Source organism: Pteropus vampyrus, unplaced genomic scaffold (assembly GCF_000151845.1).
Source record: "Pteropus vampyrus isolate Shadow unplaced genomic scaffold, Pvam_2.0 Scaffold755, whole genome shotgun sequence".
Lineage (NCBI taxonomy): Eukaryota > Metazoa > Chordata > Mammalia > Chiroptera > Pteropodidae > Pteropus > Pteropus vampyrus.
The window spans coordinates 135,775-154,564 of NW_011889536.1; the positions used below are offsets into that span (position 1 = coordinate 135,775).

At 35.9% G+C, this 18,790-nt stretch overlaps 1 protein-coding gene across 4 annotated transcripts in view; it reads right to left on the minus strand.

Moving 5' to 3' along the window:
- The window catches only part of ARHGEF12 (Rho guanine nucleotide exchange factor 12), a 148,086-nt gene that overhangs the window by 34,171 nt on the left and 95,125 nt on the right, over nt 1–18,790 (minus strand). For all 4 annotated transcript variants that reach the window (XM_023526248.1, XM_023526249.1, XM_011385706.2 and 1 more), the window contains 10 exons: nt 18,344–18,436; nt 16,609–16,719; nt 16,220–16,318; nt 6,291–6,333; nt 5,896–6,001; nt 5,358–5,495; nt 4,829–4,861; nt 4,389–4,503; nt 3,593–3,698; nt 2,071–2,283 (listed from right to left, as the gene is read on the minus strand). In XM_023526248.1, coding sequence (XP_023382016.1) covers nt 2,071–2,283; nt 3,593–3,698; nt 4,389–4,503; nt 4,829–4,861; nt 5,358–5,495; nt 5,896–6,001; nt 6,291–6,333; nt 16,220–16,318; nt 16,609–16,719; nt 18,344–18,436 — 1,057 coding nt within the window. The remainder of the gene's footprint in view (nt 1–2,070; nt 2,284–3,592; nt 3,699–4,388; nt 4,504–4,828; nt 4,862–5,357; nt 5,496–5,895; nt 6,002–6,290; nt 6,334–16,219; nt 16,319–16,608; nt 16,720–18,343; nt 18,437–18,790) is intronic.

The following is an 18,790-nucleotide window of genomic DNA, read 5'->3' on the forward strand; positions in this document are numbered from 1 at the left end:
AGCAAGGAACTAAGACCTTTCTGTTACCAGCCACCTGTGTGAGTATGGAAGTAGGTCTCTTACACTCAATTAAGCTTTTAAATGACTGGTCGACATCTTGTCAGCAACCTTATGAGACACCCCAACCCAAAACTGCCCACCTAAGCTGCTCTCGAATTTTTTACACTTCAAAAATGTGAGATAATAAATGTTTTCTGTGTTAAGCTTTAAGTTTTGGGGTAATTAATTACACAACAATTGATAACTAATATGACATTACAGTGCCATATGTAGTAGTTTTTAAAAGTTTTTTTTGGTCTTGGGACACTTCTTTTTCATAGCATCCTATTCTTGTTTTATAGATATAATAACTTCTTTATTTTCCCCAAGTATACAATTTAATTTGAGGGGTTTTTTTTAAGTTCCTATCTATTATCAAAATTAATTTTTTCTGCTAGGGGCAGTTTTTCTATTCATTTTGTGTTCTCTTTTTTATGCCACTGTCTAACATGCTTGACATTATGTATTACCTGAGATCTTGACTCTAACAAGCACATTTTGCCAGAGTGAGTAATCCTATTCATATTTAAGAATGCAAGATCAGGTAGATGATTTGGCTTTTTTTTTTGCTGTTACGTGGATGTAGGTCCATTTCAGTTTGAAGCTCTCAGCGCAGGGTGAGTCCCTGGCATGCCTACTTTCAGGTTTTAGGCCCCCGAATGTTAGAACTCCAGGGCATAATACTGTGGAGAACTTAACTATCCTTACATAATTCTTTCAACTTCCCTAAAAAAGAGCAGACTCGTTTTTTCCTGGTACATAAATGACATACTACTATATTCTACAATGCAAGAGTCAGAAACTGCTGACATAACTTTTGATTACAGATCTTCAAATAATTCATCATTTTCAGTTTTACTTCTTACTCATGTACTCCATGACACATGCCAACTCTGAGCCTAAAGTCTCTCCAGGGTTCTAATTGGCAGACTGGCTCCCACCTTGGTCTTCTTAAAGAAATTATGGGCTCCAGTTTCTTCTATGTTGTTTTACCTATCAAACCACTCTTCTTTCAATCTCCAGAAAATTTGTTGCGATCTTATTTGTTGATAACATCTTCTCTTCCTCTACTTCCTTTCTCTTTATGGTTTTTATTTATTTGTTATCTACCATGTTTTTATTTCGGTGGGACAAAGGAGCCATGAATTAATGTATGTACTTAATCCAACATTTCAGAATTATGTATTAGTGAATTTCTCCAGATTTTTCTCCAAATGTCACCCCCCTACTTCTATCTAATATAGATAGCCATTCCCTTCTCCAAATAAAACCACCTATTCTCTCAGCTCGCTTGCTTAAGAAACTCATTACAACAAGTATAAATATGGTAATAAGCTCTTTTCCTAATTATCTACAACTACCTCATCTCTTTGTTTACTCTTTAAATCTCCTTGTCCTTTTCACTAAAGTCTCACTCTCAGGTAATAACCTTGGCTTCCACATATACTCTGCACCTCATCTCTCTCCTTCTCAAAACTTTGTTCTATTGGTTATACAATTTCCTGCATCTTCAATAAACCTCTTCCTCACAACTGGTTTCCCTCTAGCTTTTAAAAAAACCTCTCTGGTTATCTCTCATTTTTAAAGTTTTCTTTAGAACCACCCCCCACATCTGTCCCTAACCACTGACTAGTCCATTCAATACTCCCTTTATCTTTCATCTATTGGACTAGCAAAATTTGAATGTGTGTGTGTGTGTGTGTGTGTGTGTGTGTGTGTGTGTGTGTGTGTGACTACCATCCCATGAGACTAAGCTGTAATGGGGCAAGAATCTATGTATAATTATTGTATGTATGCTCGTATCTGGTATGAAACTAATTTGTAACAGAAAGCTCAGTAAATGTTTTTTGAATTAAAGAGAACTTAAAATTATCATTCGGAACAGATCTGTCACTAGTTATAGAATATTTAAATGTTAAAACTAAATTTAACTAGGACTCAGTCTTATTTAAAATAATCTGCTGTTCTATCTCCTAGTTAGTGTGATTGTTTTAGAATCATGATACTTAGTTAAGTTGAACTACTGCTTACCCATATCATTCTCTTTTCCTCCTTCCTGGGACAGAGTGGCTCCTGAAGCCATAGAGGATACAGAAGTGGCTGGCAGGTATCCAGTGTCTGCTCCTTCACTTGCTAACCCACTCTGGCGCAACTTAGCAGAGTCTTGAGATTCAGGACCCACAGATGAGGGTGTGGATAAGTGCTTAGGGTGGCGCTGTTTTTGTAGTTCCATGGCTCTGCCAACTGAAAAGAAAGTCAACAATTTGCGTTGCAAAACAACTAAAAAAAAAGATATAAGGATCTAGAAAAATGTCTGAAATATATGAGATTAATAAAAAAAATAAGATTAATGAGGAAGAAAGGGAAGGAAAGGAAGAAAAATGAAAAAAATGAGACAGAAAGGAGAGAGCAAGGCAGAGGAAGGTAGAGGAGGGAAGAAGATGGAGGGATAATAAGAAAAAGGAGGGAGATGGTGGAAGATGAAGGAAGAGAAAGGAGGTAGAGGAAGGTGAGTCATGAGAAAAGGAGATGAGAAGAGCAATGGTAGGTAGTGAAAGAAGGAATGCTGAGAGACAAAGATATGAAGCTGTATTTATTTGTAAGAATGAAGATGAAGCCTTTTAGCTCTATGAGCTCTTAGAATCTCCTCACTTCTAACACAACTTCATCATTACAATATGCCTTAGAGACAACCCAGACTAATTCCTATCCTGCTCATTATCCCTGTTCACATAAGTCACTATAAGAAACTAAAAACTCTTAGGTCATCATCTCCCACAGAACTGTACATCTTCACACATCACTAATCCTAAAAGTCATCCTTCCTTAATTCCAAAAATTCTTTTTGAGTATCCCTTGTGGTCAGCCTCTGTGAAATGCTCCATCTCCTCAACCTCTTCTCTAAAAATTTCCTTCATCTTCTCAGTGTTGTTCAACAAGAGCCCTAATGGCACTTGAGTGAGAATTTCTCATTGTGTAGGACATTCAGTATCACTGTATCACAACACCATCCCCATTCCGACCATGTCAATATATTCAAATGTGGTACTGAGTTGTGGACTACAACATGACCTAGTTTCTCCCCATAGTATCACTGTCCCCATTTCTCCAGTGGGCTGATCTCTCTCCATTAGGCCTGAGGGTAGAAGGACATCATGAAATAAAGCACAATAGAGAGGTGAAGAAATTGTAGATTATGGAAAGAGTAAATAATACATGTATAAAGAGATTAAACAATGTATGGTGGAAAGATCTATGCACTTTTTTTTAATTTATCAGAACTTGAATGCAAACAAAATCAGAATAGGTAAATAAATTGTGTTACGGATAACTGATGGGATACTCTACTGCCATGAAAGATGTTTGTGACAATTATGTAGCCATATGGAGGAATTTAGTACAGAAATAACACTGAATAGAAGCAAGGCACATTGCAAGTTCAATGGAATCATGTTAAGAACACCCTTCTCCAGCAATTCATTCTAGCTAAATGAGCTTCTGATGAAAGGCCACATGGAATGGTAGGAATGAAGCATTTCAAACTTTAACATACTTGCACTATTGTCATGACGGCTTGGCCTCCTTGGGGGTCCCAAGATACTGGGGAATCCTCTTCGCTTCCCTTTTTCTTCGCCTTCCCTATCTTTCTTCATACTTTGCTAGAGTTGAGGTATAATTGAAGAGATAAGAGATATTTAACAGTATATTTCTTTTGTTGCTTTCAAACACAGAAATGTAATTCCAATGGTCATTTGAAAGCAATTGGTTAAATGGAAATGAGACATGCACACATACATAGTACTCACTAGAAGTTGGCGGTGTACACAGGACTGTGTACACACAAACTTAAGATATCTTTTCAGACCCTTTAGAGCTGGTAATTTTGGGAAATAAAAACGTGGTTTTATAACACTTACTGTGAGCTTGTTCTAAACAATTCATATATCTATCCATTGAACAAATATTTACTAAGCTCATGATGTGCAAAGGCACTATGCTAAAAGTTGGGGATACAATGATGAAGGAGATCTTTGCCCTCACAGAGCTTCGCAATCCAACAAAAATTAAACAAAAACACAAATAATTACAAACTGTGATAGGTATCATAAAAGAAAAGGATAAGGCCATACACAGTTGGGGATGGCACTCTGTGTACATCATTTTCACTTTTTATATTGTCTAATAATTAGTTCATATCTCTAGATTTCTCCCTAGATTTTGAGTTTCTTGAGAACAGGGACCATAGCACTAATGTGCTGAAAAAGTAAATATTAAGAAGAAGAAAAGCACTGCAATCAAATGTAAAGAAGCACAGAGACCTAAATATGCTGTTATTATTCCAGTCTTACTTTGATTTTTGGAAGGAATCCAATCCGACCCCGTTTGTGCTCCAAATTTCGAGGTTCTTTTACTTTTACTCCCAAATGTTTCATGTACATGAAAATAACATACAACATTGTTGAGCTGGAGGAGAAAGGATTAAGTAAAATAAGACTTCTGAAAAAGGAGAGTGCGTAGAATAAAGATAGAAAAAGACTTCTGAAACCTCAATGATGAATTCTTAGAATTCAATCGTCAAGTCAAAAATAAGGAATTATCTATTCATTGCAAACAGAAAAGGATTCTAATCAAGACACTGGAAAATTAGTCAAATAAAATAATAGACCAGCAGAGGGAGAGAGTCTATTTTTTTTAAGTTAAAAGAAATAAAATGTAATTTAGGGCTGATAGGAGAAAAGATAGTTTCTTTTTTTTCTTAATATTCTGTAGAAAAAAACAATTCTATTACCTCTTATCTTCTTCTACAGCCTGAGCAGTCATCCTAAAATAAAAACATTTAAAAACAAATTATTAAAGTTCAATAAAAAGCGTTGCTATTAAACCCAGATACCTGAAACAACAGAACAGAGCCAGATGCTTTGAGACCCATCCTAAATCTCTGTCACATGGAATAAAATTCCAAAAAAACCTCTTATCTCTAAAGGAACAACATGCTTTTCACACTCATGTCATCAACTATAAATGTTTTATAGCAAGAAATATTTCTAAAGCCTATGAATTGAAACCAGCGAAAGTCTTCAACCTGTTTTTGATCAGAAATTTTGTAGCTAACTCATTTTACCAATAACCTAAAAAAGAAACTGAAAAACTTTAAAATATTAGCAAAAATAAAAAATTGCAGTTTTCAAGTATTATGACAAAATAAATAGCTCCATGGACACAATCTGATACCCCTTCTAAATTTGTTCAGAGTGTACTTTCAGCATTATTAGCATCTCAGTAGAGCGGGCATTTCTACATACACTTCTGTTACTTACAACACTTCTTCAATTTTGGCAACAATCTGTTCTGCACATGCCCGTTCCTTCTCCAGAGTTACCCGGTCCTTATCTCGCTCTACATCAAGTTTAGTCAGTTCATTTTCAGCCAAGGTCAGCCCCATGCTCCGTTTCTGCCTGAAGGGAATAGAGAAATTTCTTGAGGTAGCCTGAGGAGAAAAATTATCTCCCTCTGGAGATGTTTCATCAGAGTTTCCATAGCTATGAGTTTCTAACAACAGGCAAAATGTCACAGAGGAAAAAAAATTCTAGATGCAATCACTTGACAGAACACATATCCTGAAGGAACACACTTAGCACAGACGTAGTACTAAGCTCAAATCTTGAAATCATATGAAATGGGAACTATGAACTCTCAGTATCACTCCAACACTTTGACTCCAGATGTTCATTATGTTTTAATAACAGTGATAAAGAGTTTATGCTAAGCCAAGAATTTAATGTGTAACTTTTTCCTACCTAAAAAGAAAATTAATTTGGAATAACAAAATCAGCTGATATCTATTACTAAACTTACCGAAAATCTTCCAAGTGCCTCTGAACTTCTGGATGGACTCTCTCTTGCATAGTTTGAATATAGTGACGATGTAGATCCTCAGGAATAAGCTCGGGCCTTCTTTTTTCTGCAAAAAGAAAAGGAATTAATTGATCTAAAGGTATAGTCTGTGCATTATAACTGGCAAAATATCAATGCTATTTGGTACAAACTTATCTTGGAGTAAGACAAGAAATTCTTCAATTCAATTCATGTATTTCATCTCAAAATTCAGATTTCATTTACTCTTAAATGTATTACAGACTCTCTGTTGTGATTTAGATGACCTACTAGTGACAAATAAAACCTTTTGAAATGAGCTGAGCTACATATCTAAAGAGATGTAATTCTCCAGGATACTGATGCTCCAAACTTACCTAGATCTATGGATATTTCATCAGGAACAGAAACTTTCAGGTGCTAAAACAAAAATGCAAACAAAAAATGAGACAGCTCTAACGACTTTTTAAGATATATATAAGTACTTGTATAAAGTAAAGAGAACTTAGATACCGATATTTACAAGCATATTCATATATAAGCTTATTTACTTAAGAAAGGAGAACAATGTTTGCATGCTAATATGAATGACTCAACAGAAAACAGAAACGACCCAATTAAAAAAAGGGGCAGAGTACCTGAACAGACACTTCTCCCAAGAAGACATACAAATGGCCAACAGACATATGAAAAGATGCTCAACTTCACTAGCTATTAGGGAAATGCAAATCAAAATCACAATGAAATACCACCTCACAACTGTTAGAATGGCTATCATCAACAGGACAAATTATAACAAGTGTTGGAGAGAGGTTGTGAGGGAAAAGGAGCCCTCATACACTGTTGGTGGGAATGTAAATTGAGACAGCCACTATGGAAAACAGTATGGAGAATAGAATTACCATACGACCCAGCAAATCCTGCTCTGGGTATTTGTATAAAAAACCTGAAAACATTTATCCACAAAGATATAAGCACCCTGATGTTAATAGCAGTATTATTCACAGTGACCAAGACACAGAAGCAACCAAAGTGTCCTACAATAGATGATTGGATAAAGAATATGTGGTACATACATACAATGGAATATTACTCGGCCAACAGAAAAGATAAAATATTACCATTTGTGACAACATGGATGGAACCTGAGATAATCTAATGCTAAGCAAAATAAATCAGACAGAAAAAGTCGAAAACCATACGATTTCACTTATATATGAGATATAAAACTGAAAGCAACAAACATGACAGATTCAAGGACATGGACATTAGATTAGTGGTTACCAGAGGGAAGAGGGGTGGGGGGAAAGTAGGTACAGGTAAAGGGGTCAAATATTTGGTGACAGAAGGAAATTTAACTTTGGGTGGTAAACACACAATATACTATATATATGTTATTAAATTGTATACTTGAAACTTATTTAACTAACTAATGTATTTTTCAATTATACTGGCATACAACAGTATATTCGTTTAGGTATACAATATAATGATGAGACATCTATATAATTCACAAAGTGATCACCCCAAAAGATCTAGTACTCAAGATACCAGTACATAATTATACTATTACCAACTATTTTCCTTATGCTATACTTTATATCTCCATGACTATTTTGTAACTTTCAATTTGTACTTCTTAATCCCTACCTCGTTTTTCACTGACCTCCCCAACCTTCTCTCCTCTGGTAACCCTCTGGTTTTAATGTCATTGTGGGTTTTTTTAATGTTTATTTTGTTCCACATGTACATGAAATCACATGGGATTTGTCTTTATCTGACTCTACTCAGCACAATATCCTCTAGGTCCATCATAAAATATCTTTTTCCATGCCTTTACTTTCTGTCTGTGTGCCTTTTAATCTGAAGTGAGTCTATTCTAGATAGCCTATATAAAGGTCTTGTTTTCTTATCCATTCAGCCATCCTATTTTCTGAATGGAGAATTTAATCCTTTTTCATTTGAAATATTTCTTAACAAATTTGTACTTACTGCCATTCTTTATTCATATTTTGTTTCCTTTTCAATAACTTATTTATTTATTTATGGTGACACTGGTTAACGAAATCCAATAAGTTTCATATGTACACTTTAACAGTAAGGCATATATATATTTACACAGTGTATTCACCTCCCATAGTTAGATTTCTTTCTGTCACCACATATTTGACCCCCTTTACTGCATCTACCTATCCCCTCCCCTCTGGTAACCACTAGTCTACTGTCCATGTCCATGAGTCTCTGTTTGTTTGTCCTGTTCATGTGCTGCTTTTAGGTTTATATCCCACGTATAAGTGATATCATGACATTTTCAGCTTTTTCTGTCTCATTATTTCGCTTAGCATTATTATCTCAAGGTCTATCCATGTTGTCACAAATGGCAGCATTTCATCTCTTCTTAATCGCTGAGTAATATTCCATTGTATATACACACCACATCTTCTTTATTGTAGGATACTTCGGTTGCTTCCATGTCCCGGCCACTATGAATAATGCTGCTATGAACATCAGTGTGCGAATACCTTTTCGGATATGGGTTTTCAAGTCTTTGGGAAGTCTTTGGGGTAAATCCCCAGTAGAGGGATTGCTGGATCATATGGTGGATCAACCCTCAGTTTTTTGAGGAAGCTCCATACTATTTTCCATAGTGGTTGTACCAATTTGTAGTCCCACCAGCAGTGTATGAGGGTGCATTTTTCTCCACATCCTCTTCAATATTTGTTATTACTTGTCCTGTTGATAATAGCTATTCTAACAGGTGTGAGATGGCATCTCATTGTGGTTTTGACCTGCATTTCCCTAACAGCTAGCAATGTTGAGCATCTTTTCATATATTTATTGGTCATTTGTATGTCCTCTAGGGAGAAGTGTCTGTTCAGGTTCTCTGCCCTTTTTTGTATTGGATCTTTTGTTTTTGTTGTTGTTATTGAGTTGTTTGAGTTTTTTTGTATATTTTAGATATTAAGTCCTTATCGGAGGCATAGATTGCAAATATATTTTCCCATTCAGATGGTTCTCTCTTTACCTAGCTGACAGTTTCTTTTGCTAAGCAGAAGCTTTTTAGTTTGATGTAGTCTCATTCATTTATTTTAGCTTTTACTTCCCTTGCTTTTGAGGTCAAATTCATAACATCCTCTTTAAATCCAAGGTCCTTGAGTTTCGTTCCTGTTTTCTTCTATGCATTTTATTGTTTCAGGTCTTATATTCAGGTCTTTAATCCACGCTGAGTTAATTTTGGTGTGTGGTGATAAACAACAGTCTAGTTTCATTCTTTTGCAGGTGGCTTTCCAGTTTTCCCAGCATTATTTAATGAAGAAACTTTCCTTTCTCCATTGTATATTTCTGGATTTTTTTTGTTGAAAAATATTTACCCATATGAATATGGGTTTACTTCTGGACTCTCGATTCTGTTCCACTGGTTCGTGTGTCTTTTTTTTCTGCCAATGCCATGCTGTTTTGATTACTGTCACTTTGTAGTGTAATTTGAAGTTGGGCAGAGTGATGACTCCAGCCTCGTTCTTTTTTTCTCAGGAAGGCTTTGGTGATTCGGACTATGTGCTTCCATACAAATCTGATGATTTTTTGTTCTATTTCTTTAAAAAATGCCAACGGGATTTTCATGGGGATTGAATTAAACATGTATAATGCTTTAGGTAATATAGTCATTTGAACTATGTTGACTCTTCCAATCCAGGAACACAGAATATCCGTACAATTTTTTTTTTTTGTGTATCTTCTTCAATTTCTTTTAATAGGATCTTATAGTTTTCATTTTATCAGTCCTTCACATGTTTCATTAAATTGATTCCTAGGTATTTTATTCTTTTTGTTGCAACTGCAAAAGGAATTATTTTTTCCACTTCTTTTTCTGACACTTCGTTTTTAGAGTATAGGAACGCTATGGATTTTTGAACATTGATTTTGTATCTAGAGACTTTACTGTATTTGCCTCTTGTTTCTAGTAGTGTTCTTGTGGAGTCTTTAGGGTTTTCTATATAGAGAGTCATGTCATCCACAAATAGTGAGTTTGACTTCTGTGTTTCCTCTTTGGATGCCTTTTATGTCTTTCTCTTGTCTGACTGCACTTGCAAGTACCTCCAATGTTATATTTAATAACAGTGGCGATAGTGGACAGCCTTGCCTTGTTCCTGATCTTAGAAGGTCTTTAGTTATTCACCATTAAGTATAATGTTGGCTGAAGGTTTGTCATATATGGCCTTTATTATGTTAAAGTACTTTCCTTCTATACTGATTTTGTTTAGTGTTTTGATCATAAATGGATTGTAAAAAGGTTGTACATTTCTTTTAGGTTATTAAATTTGGTGTTGTGTGCTTTTCCATAGTATTCTTGTATGATCTCTTGTATTTCTGTGATGTCAGTCATAATTTCCCCTCTTTCTTCCCTGATTTTGTTTGTGTCCTTTTTCTTTTTTCTTTAGTGAGTCTAGCCAGGGATTTGTCAATTTTATAAAGCTTCTCAAAGAACCAGCCCTTTGTTACATTTATTTTTTTTCTATTGTTTTTTTGTTTGTTTGTTTTCAATTTCATTTATATCTGCTTTAATTTTGATTATTTCTTTCCTTCTGCTGGCTTTAGGCTTCATTTGTTCTTCCTTTTCTAGTTTTTTAAGACGAAGCATTAGGTTATTTGGGTTCATTCTTGTTTTTGAAGATAGGCCTGCAATGATATGAACTTTCCTCTTATGTCCGCTTTTGCCGTGTCCCAAAAGTTTTGTTATGTTGTACTATCATTATCATTCGTTTCTATGTATCTCTTGATCTCTTATTTCTTCTCTGACCCAGTTATTCTTCAGTAGCATGTTCTTTAATCTCCATGTATTTGTGGTTCTTACTGCTTTCTTTTTGCAGTTGATTTCTAGTTTCAAAGCATTATGATCAGAGAAAATGGTTCGTATGATTTCAACCATCTTATATTTGTTGAGGCTATCGCTGTGTCCCAGCACATGGTCAATCCTTGAGACTATTCCATGTGCACTAGAGAAGAATGTATAAGCAGCTGTTTTGGGATGGAAGGCTCTGTAAATGTCAATTATGTCCAGGTGCTCTAATGTGTCATTTAAGGATGTTATTTCCTTATTGACTTTGTTTGGATGACCTGTCCATATCCAACAGTGGGGTATTCAGGTCCTCTACTACGATAATGTTTTGGTCTGTTTCTCTCTTTAGTTCTGTTAGTATTTCAGGGTTCCTATGAATGGGAGCATAGATATTAATAAATGTTATGTCTTCTTGGTGCATGACTCCTTTTATTATTTATGAAGTGTCCCTCAGTATCTTTCTTTACCTTTTTTAGTCTGAAGTCTATTTCGTCTGATATTAGTTCCACTACTCTTGCTTTTCTCTGAATGTCATTTGCTTGAAATATCATTTTCCACCCTTTCACTTTGAGTCTATATTTGTCTTTGGAGGTGAAATGTGTCTCCTGGAGGCAGCATATGGTTGGGTTTTGTTTTTTGATCAATTCTGCAACTCTGTGCCTTTTGATTGGTGAGTTCAGTCCATTTACGTTTAGGGTGATTACTGAAATATGAGGTCTTATTATAGCCATTTTATCTTTGCTTTCTGATAGCTCAGTGTTTCTGTATTCGTTTTTTTGGTTGGCTTTTGCAGGTTTTCCCTCTGGTTCTTCTTGTTTTATGTTACATACTTCAGTTCTAAGTCTTTGGTGTTTGGTTACCATTATGAATATGTAAAGGATAGTTATACATATATATACAGTTGTCCATTTTCTTCTGCATGTGCTTTATCTCCACTCCCCTTTACAAATTTGGATCTTCGAATCCTCTCCTTTTCAGTCATTGTTATCTCAATTTGTCCCTATGTTTGCTGAACATTCATTACTATCTTGCTGTAGAAATTCTCTTTTTATTATTTAAGCTTATAATGCCCTGTTCCTAGTAAGGGTTGCACTCCTCTGCTTCTATTTGCCTGATAGTCACTTTACTCCTAATTATGTTTTGTTTGTTTGTTTGTTTTTGTCATTTTATTTTAGGTAAGCTGATCTCTTTCAGTATTTCCTGCAGTTCAGGCCTCCTAATGGAGAATTCCCTCAATTTTTATATGTCTGAAAAGGTCTTGATTTCTCCTTCATATCTAAAGGAGAGCTTACCTGGATACATTATTCTAAGCTGGTAGTCCTTTAATAGTTTAAATATGTGATTCCATTCCTTTCTGGCTTGTACGGTTTGTGCTGAGAAGTCTGAGGATAATCTAATGGGTTTTCTTTTATAAGTTACCTGGTTGCCCTGAGAATTCTGTCTTTGTCATTGATTTTTGATAATTTTAATACAATGTGTCTTGGTGAAGGCTTTTTTGGGTTGAGGTAATTGGGTGTTCTATTGACTTCTTGAATTCCAAGCTCTAGCTCATTCCTTCAATTTGGGAAATCCTCGTCAACTATTTGTCTGAAAAATGCTTTCTAGTCCCTGTTCCTTTTCCTCGCCTTTGAGAATTCCCATTATTCTTGTTTCCTCTCCTGATGGTATCAGCTAGTTCTTGTATTTCTCTTTCATTATTTTTCATTCTTTGGTTTCTCTCCTCTTCCTTCTGATTTATTTCTAGATTTCTGTCTTCGATATCATTGATCCTTTCCTCCATTTGGTCGACTCTATTTCCCAAGCTTGCTATTTCATTTTTCAACTCTTGCAGTATGTTTTTTTTTTATCTCTAGAAGTTCTATTTGGTTCTTTTTGAGGGTTTCAATCTCCTTGCTCTGCTCATCCAATTGTTTTTTCAATTCCTGAAATTGTTGATATGACTTGTTTCGGAACTCGCTTAGTTTTTTCTGAAGTACCATCCCGAATTCTCTCATTTAAGTTGCATATTTCTATATCTGTAAGCTTATTTTTTGGAGATATTTCTCTTTCTTCCTGAGATGCCTTGCCACCTTGGTTGTTCATGATGTTTAATGGACTATTTCTCTGCCTGGGCATTAATGGAAATGAATCCTGTTTTTTCCAGAAAGAAATTCTATTATGTAAAGGTCTCTCTTTAGCCTGCTGCAAAGAAGGCACTTTTCTTTTGGTTTCCAGTAGTTGGTGTGTAAGCCTCTTTGATCCTTGCTTTATATAAATCCTTAATAATGCCTTTATATAATGCCTTTATTTTCTTGTAAATATTTAATCACACTCGCTACGCTCAGTCTCAGTCCCTGTCAATGTTAGCAACAGTTTTGGTAGCGTTTGCTGAGATTCCCCTGGGGTTCCGCAATATTCATTCTCAGAGGGTATGGGGGGACAGGCCCTCTGGGTTGTCGAACAGGGCCTGTAGCTCAGCTTTGGTTTTGCAACCGTGGCCAGTAAAAATCAACTGTTTTTTCTCTGCCATCCCTGCTTCTCTGCTTTCTGCCTCGATGATTGGGCCCTGCCACCAGCCACATGGAGCTCACGGCTCTCCCAGGCAAGGCTGTTTAGGGACTCGCCGCACCTTCTACCCTCCTCCACCTCTTACAAGGAGCTCGGGCTGCGAGCACGGCTTCTTTCTTTCTCCCAATCCACCACCAGACACCCAGGGTTCTGACCTGTGGTAGCTCTTTAGCGCAGATCCCACTCCCAGACGTGCCGGTGTGCAGTCTGGGTGTTTTTTGTTCAGTTTTAGATGTTCGGTTTATTGTTGTTTCAAGGGGAGAGATGTGGGGATGGCTATCACTCCTCATGTTTCTCCAAAAAAAACCTCTTTATTCATATTTTTGATACATATTTTTTCTTCTTCTTAAAGAAGTTCTTCCAATATTTTCTATAATACTGGTGGTGATGCACTCTTTTAGCTTTTTCTTATCTGGGAAGCTCTTTCTCTCTCCTTTAATCCTAAATACTAGCTTTGCTGGGTAGAGTAATTTGGTTCTGGGATTTCATCACTTTGAATATTTTGTACCAAGACCTTCAGGCCTGCAAAGTTTCTGTTGAGATACTGCATGACAGTCTTATGGGAGCTCCTTTATAGATAACTAATTGCTTTTCTCTTGCTGCTTTTAACATTATTTCTTTGAATTTACCCTTTGGCATTTTAATTATGATGTGTCTTGGTGTGGGCCTCTTTGGGTTCATCTTGTTTGAGGCTCTCTTAATTTCTTGGGGTCATTTGTCTAAATCCTTCACCAGGCTAGGGGAGTTTTCAGTCATTATTTCTTAAAATAGTCTCTCAATTCCTTTCTCTCTTCTCCTTCTGGTACCCCTATGATGCGAATGTTGTTATGCTTAATGTTGTTCCAGAGGCTCCTTAAATTATCTTCATTTTTTTTGTATTTTTTTTTCTTGTTGCTGTTCTGATGGGGTGTCCTCTGCTACCCCATCCTCTACACTGGTGAATATATCATCTGCTTCATCCAATCTGTTGATTCTCTCTAATGTACTCTTCGTCTCAGTCATTGTATTCTTTATTTCTGACTGGTTTCCTTTTATGTTTTCCATCTCCATTTTTATGTTTTCTATCTCTGTTAAAGTTCTCACTGAGTTCATCTACTCTTTCCCTAAGTTCATTGAACATCCTTACAACCAGTGTTTTGACCTCTGCATCTGGTTGATTGTTTGTCTCCATTTTGGTGAACTCTTTTCCTGGAGCTTGTTCTGTTCTTTCATGTGGGACATGCTCCTTTGTCTCTCCATTTTGGCTGCCTCTCTGTGCCTGTTTCTCTGTATTAGGTAGAGCTCCTAAGTCTCTTGGTCTTAGTAGAATGGCTTTATGTAGTAGGTGTCCTGTGAGCCCAGTGGTATGGTCCTGGGAGGGGTCCAGCTGCAGGATGAGTTCAGCACAGCCTGTTCCCTGCCTGAAACCACATGGCAAGAGTCACTAAATAATCCACAGATAGCTGCCATTGTGCTGGGCTTATAGGTGCCTTGAGAGATCAAGCCAGAAACCTGGTGTGGGGCTTGGTGCTGCTCAGCAAGAGGTACAGGAACGCCGAGGCCAGATGCTGCTTCTTTGGGTTTTGTAAGCCTTTGAGGTATTTTAGGAAACTCCAGAGCAAGAGCCAAGACAGACCATTTGTATGGATAAAACAATGGAAGCGGCTTGGGTGGGCCCATAAGTTGGGATAGGTAGAGTCTCAAGGAATTACCTTGGTGGATCAATCTGTGTTATCCAGATTGATGGAGACTCAGATATGGTGACACCTGCACCCATCGGCTGGGAAGGAAGTGGGCTCAACAGAGGAACAATGGATACTTCCTGCACTTCTGTCTGGGAGAAAGTCGCCCTTCCAGCCCTTGCCCTGAAGCATGATGACTCGGTATCTCCCTGTCTGTCCCTGGTGCTCATCAAGTAGCTGCCCCCACGTTGAAGCTCAGAGAGAGTGAGTCTTTCAGTGTGTAAGTCCAGGCATGGGCCCTTTTAGAGGAATGCCTGAAACTCCCACAGCCTTCTGTCTCACTCAGCCATAATCTCCACTGGTTTTCACAGTCAAAGGTTGTGGTGACTTCTCTTCCTGGCACTGGAACCCTGGGCTGCAAAGCCCAGCATGGGGCTAGGACCCCTCACTCTTCAGGTGGGAGAGGGGGATTTGCATCAAGGTAACCCTCTTGATTCTCGACTGCCACATGTGGTTGTGAGACCAGGCTATTTTGTGCCTCCGCTTTTCCTATCGGTTTGAGGTGGCCTTTCCTACTGGTTTGAGGTGAACTTTTATTTTTGTCCTTAGCTGTAGGGGTTCTGTTCAGCCAAAGCTCAGGCAACAATGAGTGCTGGTTGCTCTGTATTTTCATTTTAATTTTGGTATGTCCCAATAATTTCAATTAAAAAAAAAAGATTAAAAATATGAAAGGATTAGGGACATGCAGTATCCAGGAAGTATTAAGGGCTAATAAATCTTATTTACCCTATAGCAAGGCTAATAATAAAACTCTTAGTTTAAATAACCTTAAGATTTCTCTTGGCAAAATAAAACATTATCATTTATGTGAATAAGATATTTTTCTACCTGTATTTAGTTAAACACGTACCTCCAAACTTCAAAAGAGGCCAACCAGAGTTCAATTATGCAAGTATTGTCCTTTGGATCCTAATATATAAATGTGTATCATTTATGTTCTTGTTTAACTCCCTCATCCTAATTATACACATGTATAAACCCAAATATACATACATATCCCTTAAAACTTACTGTGAGAATTCATATGCTTACAACTAATTTAGAGGAATAAAAAATAACAGTCAAGAGAAATCAATAATTGAGATATATAATACAGATGTCGCAAAGCACAATAAAGTCCAAAATCACAAGAGGGAAGACTGGAAGGAAGCCAAAAATTCAATGTACTAGCACAAAGATTTTAATTAACTTGGTAACTTACTGCAGATCGCTCCAAGAAGAACTGATGAAACTCAAGGAAGATGCGACGAGTCTCCTTGGAATTGGTCTGTTTATAAAGGTCTGAATAGAGATAACAGAGCTGTAGTAGAGAAAAAAATGAAAAAGAAAAAGTGAGAAATCTTGAAAAATGTAATCTGTTAGATTCTCATACAGTAGGAATGTTTGGAACAGGTAGGTCACTATAAACAATGCAGTTATTACAATAAAACAAAGTCTTTAAAAAACAAACTAATAACATTTTAAGTATCTTTCATATCTATCCTTATATGTTTAAAAAACTGAAAGAAGTCTATCTTACAGAAGTGAAAAGTTTTATGTTTTATGAATCAATAGAAAAACTCTGAATTGGCTAAACTGTAAATATATTACCAATGTTGCAGGGTCAAATTGTGAAACTACATGGTGTAAGAAAACCGCCAAGTGAGCAGGGCGAGATTTTAGCAGTTCAATGCTCTGAAAACAGCTGCACTGTCCATTGATCTAGAAAAAGAAATTAATATACATCAATAACTCCAGCATACAAATGCAAAATGAAATGTAAGCTCAATTAAACATAACTATCCAAATTACACTTTGATCTACCCTAAAAAAATTCAAAAATTTAAAAATTTCACTAGAATTTCTTAGCAACATAGGCTATGGAATCTCTTCCTCTGAAAATTAATAATCTTTTGGGGATAGGCTGGAAGAAAGACCATTTTGGGAGGATGCAAGCTTAAAAGATAATTATTAAGGAGCTGAGATGTCTAAAAATCAATTTGTAAACAACTACCTAACAACACTTCTAAAAATGTAATGGAAGGTCTTATCCTAATCAAATAGCTGTTTTCCTTTTATTTTTGGCTAATTACAGAAATGGTGGTAGGAAATGGAGTTGTACGATTTTAAATAAGATACTTCCTAGAATACTTGCATATTCCCCAATTACACTGTAAACAGAAAACAGTAATAGTTAAACTTAGGTAACCCAGAATCACAATTTTCATATAATTTTTCATTTAAATAAAATAAGAATAAAGTTAATCTAAACGAACAATACCAAATCTATATAATCTCTTTCAGAAAATACAAGAGGAGGTAACACTTCTTAACTTATTCTAGGAGGCCAGCATTACCCAACTATCAAAACCAGACAAAGAAATTACAAAAACAAAACAAAACAACTACATACCAATATCCCCTATAAAAACAGATACAAAAATCCTCAGCAAAATAATAGCAAATTGAATCTGGCAATATATATAAAGGAAAATACATTATGACCAATTAGGGTTTATCGCCGGAATGTAATGCTGGCTCAACATGCTAATATCAATCAAATTAATTTACCATATTAGGAGTCCAGGTCAAAAAAAACCATATAAACATCTCAATTATTCAACAAAATTCAACATCTATTCATAATAAAAACTCTCAGCAAACCAGGAATAGAAGGAAACATCCTTAATCTATAATAAAAGTTATCTACAAAAAACCAATAGCTAACATCATACTTTACAATAAAAGACTGAATGCTTTCTCCCTGAAATCAGAAATAAGGCAAAGATGTCCTGTCTCACCACTCTCACCACTCCAATTCAACCTCATACTGGAAGTCCTAATCAGTGCAATAAAGATAATAAGAAATAAAAGATAAATGGATTGAAAATAAGAAAATAAAAATTGCCTCTACTCATAAACATGATGGTTGTCTATGTAGAAAATCCCAGAAAGTTATTTTAAAAAGCTCCTAGAAGTAGCATGTGAATTTATTAGCAAGACCAAGGACATGAATCAAGCCAATCATATTCCTATATACCATCAACAAACAACTGGAATTTGGAATTAAAAAAAAAAAAAACCTTTACAACGAAACCGCCCTCTCCCAAAATAAAGTACTTAGGTATAAATCAATGACCTCTTACTAGTTTTTAATAAATTAAAAAGTAATTTCTATAGGTTAAAGCCAAAGTAAGCAATTAACCCATGCAATTAACCAAGTTATCTTAATTCTAATATTTAGCTTCGGATTCTTAAAAATACAATGACAATCTCCAGGAAGTGTTCATTTTTGCAACAAACATCTCATAAAATTAATGATGTTTTTCAGAAAAAACACTGTCACCTGTTCATGTTCAGTACCAAAATCATCATCCTCTGCTCCAATAATATGAGGTGCTATACGGGTTGAGGGACTCCCGATAAGTGGTTGAGTGTCCTGGTAATATTTAGAGAAAAGAAACAGAAAAATTATCTGGTCATCAAATTCAGAGAAAGAATAAAGTCAAACCATTAAGAAGACATGGTTCATTGAACGGGAGGGATTTCTTTTATTTTTTTATGTACTTTATTTTTAAAGAAATGGTTCTCAAATTTTCAAGGCCATGAATCACTTTCCCAAAAAAAACCACAACAGTATTTTTGGGTTGGGGGGAGACATTCCCTTCAAAAGTAGTAAATACCCTTTGGTTACCATACCCTTGGTTATCTGATTCTAATCACTCTCATATAATAAATGTATTTCATCTATTATTATATATATATCTAGACCTTGTTACAGAAAGAAAGTTGG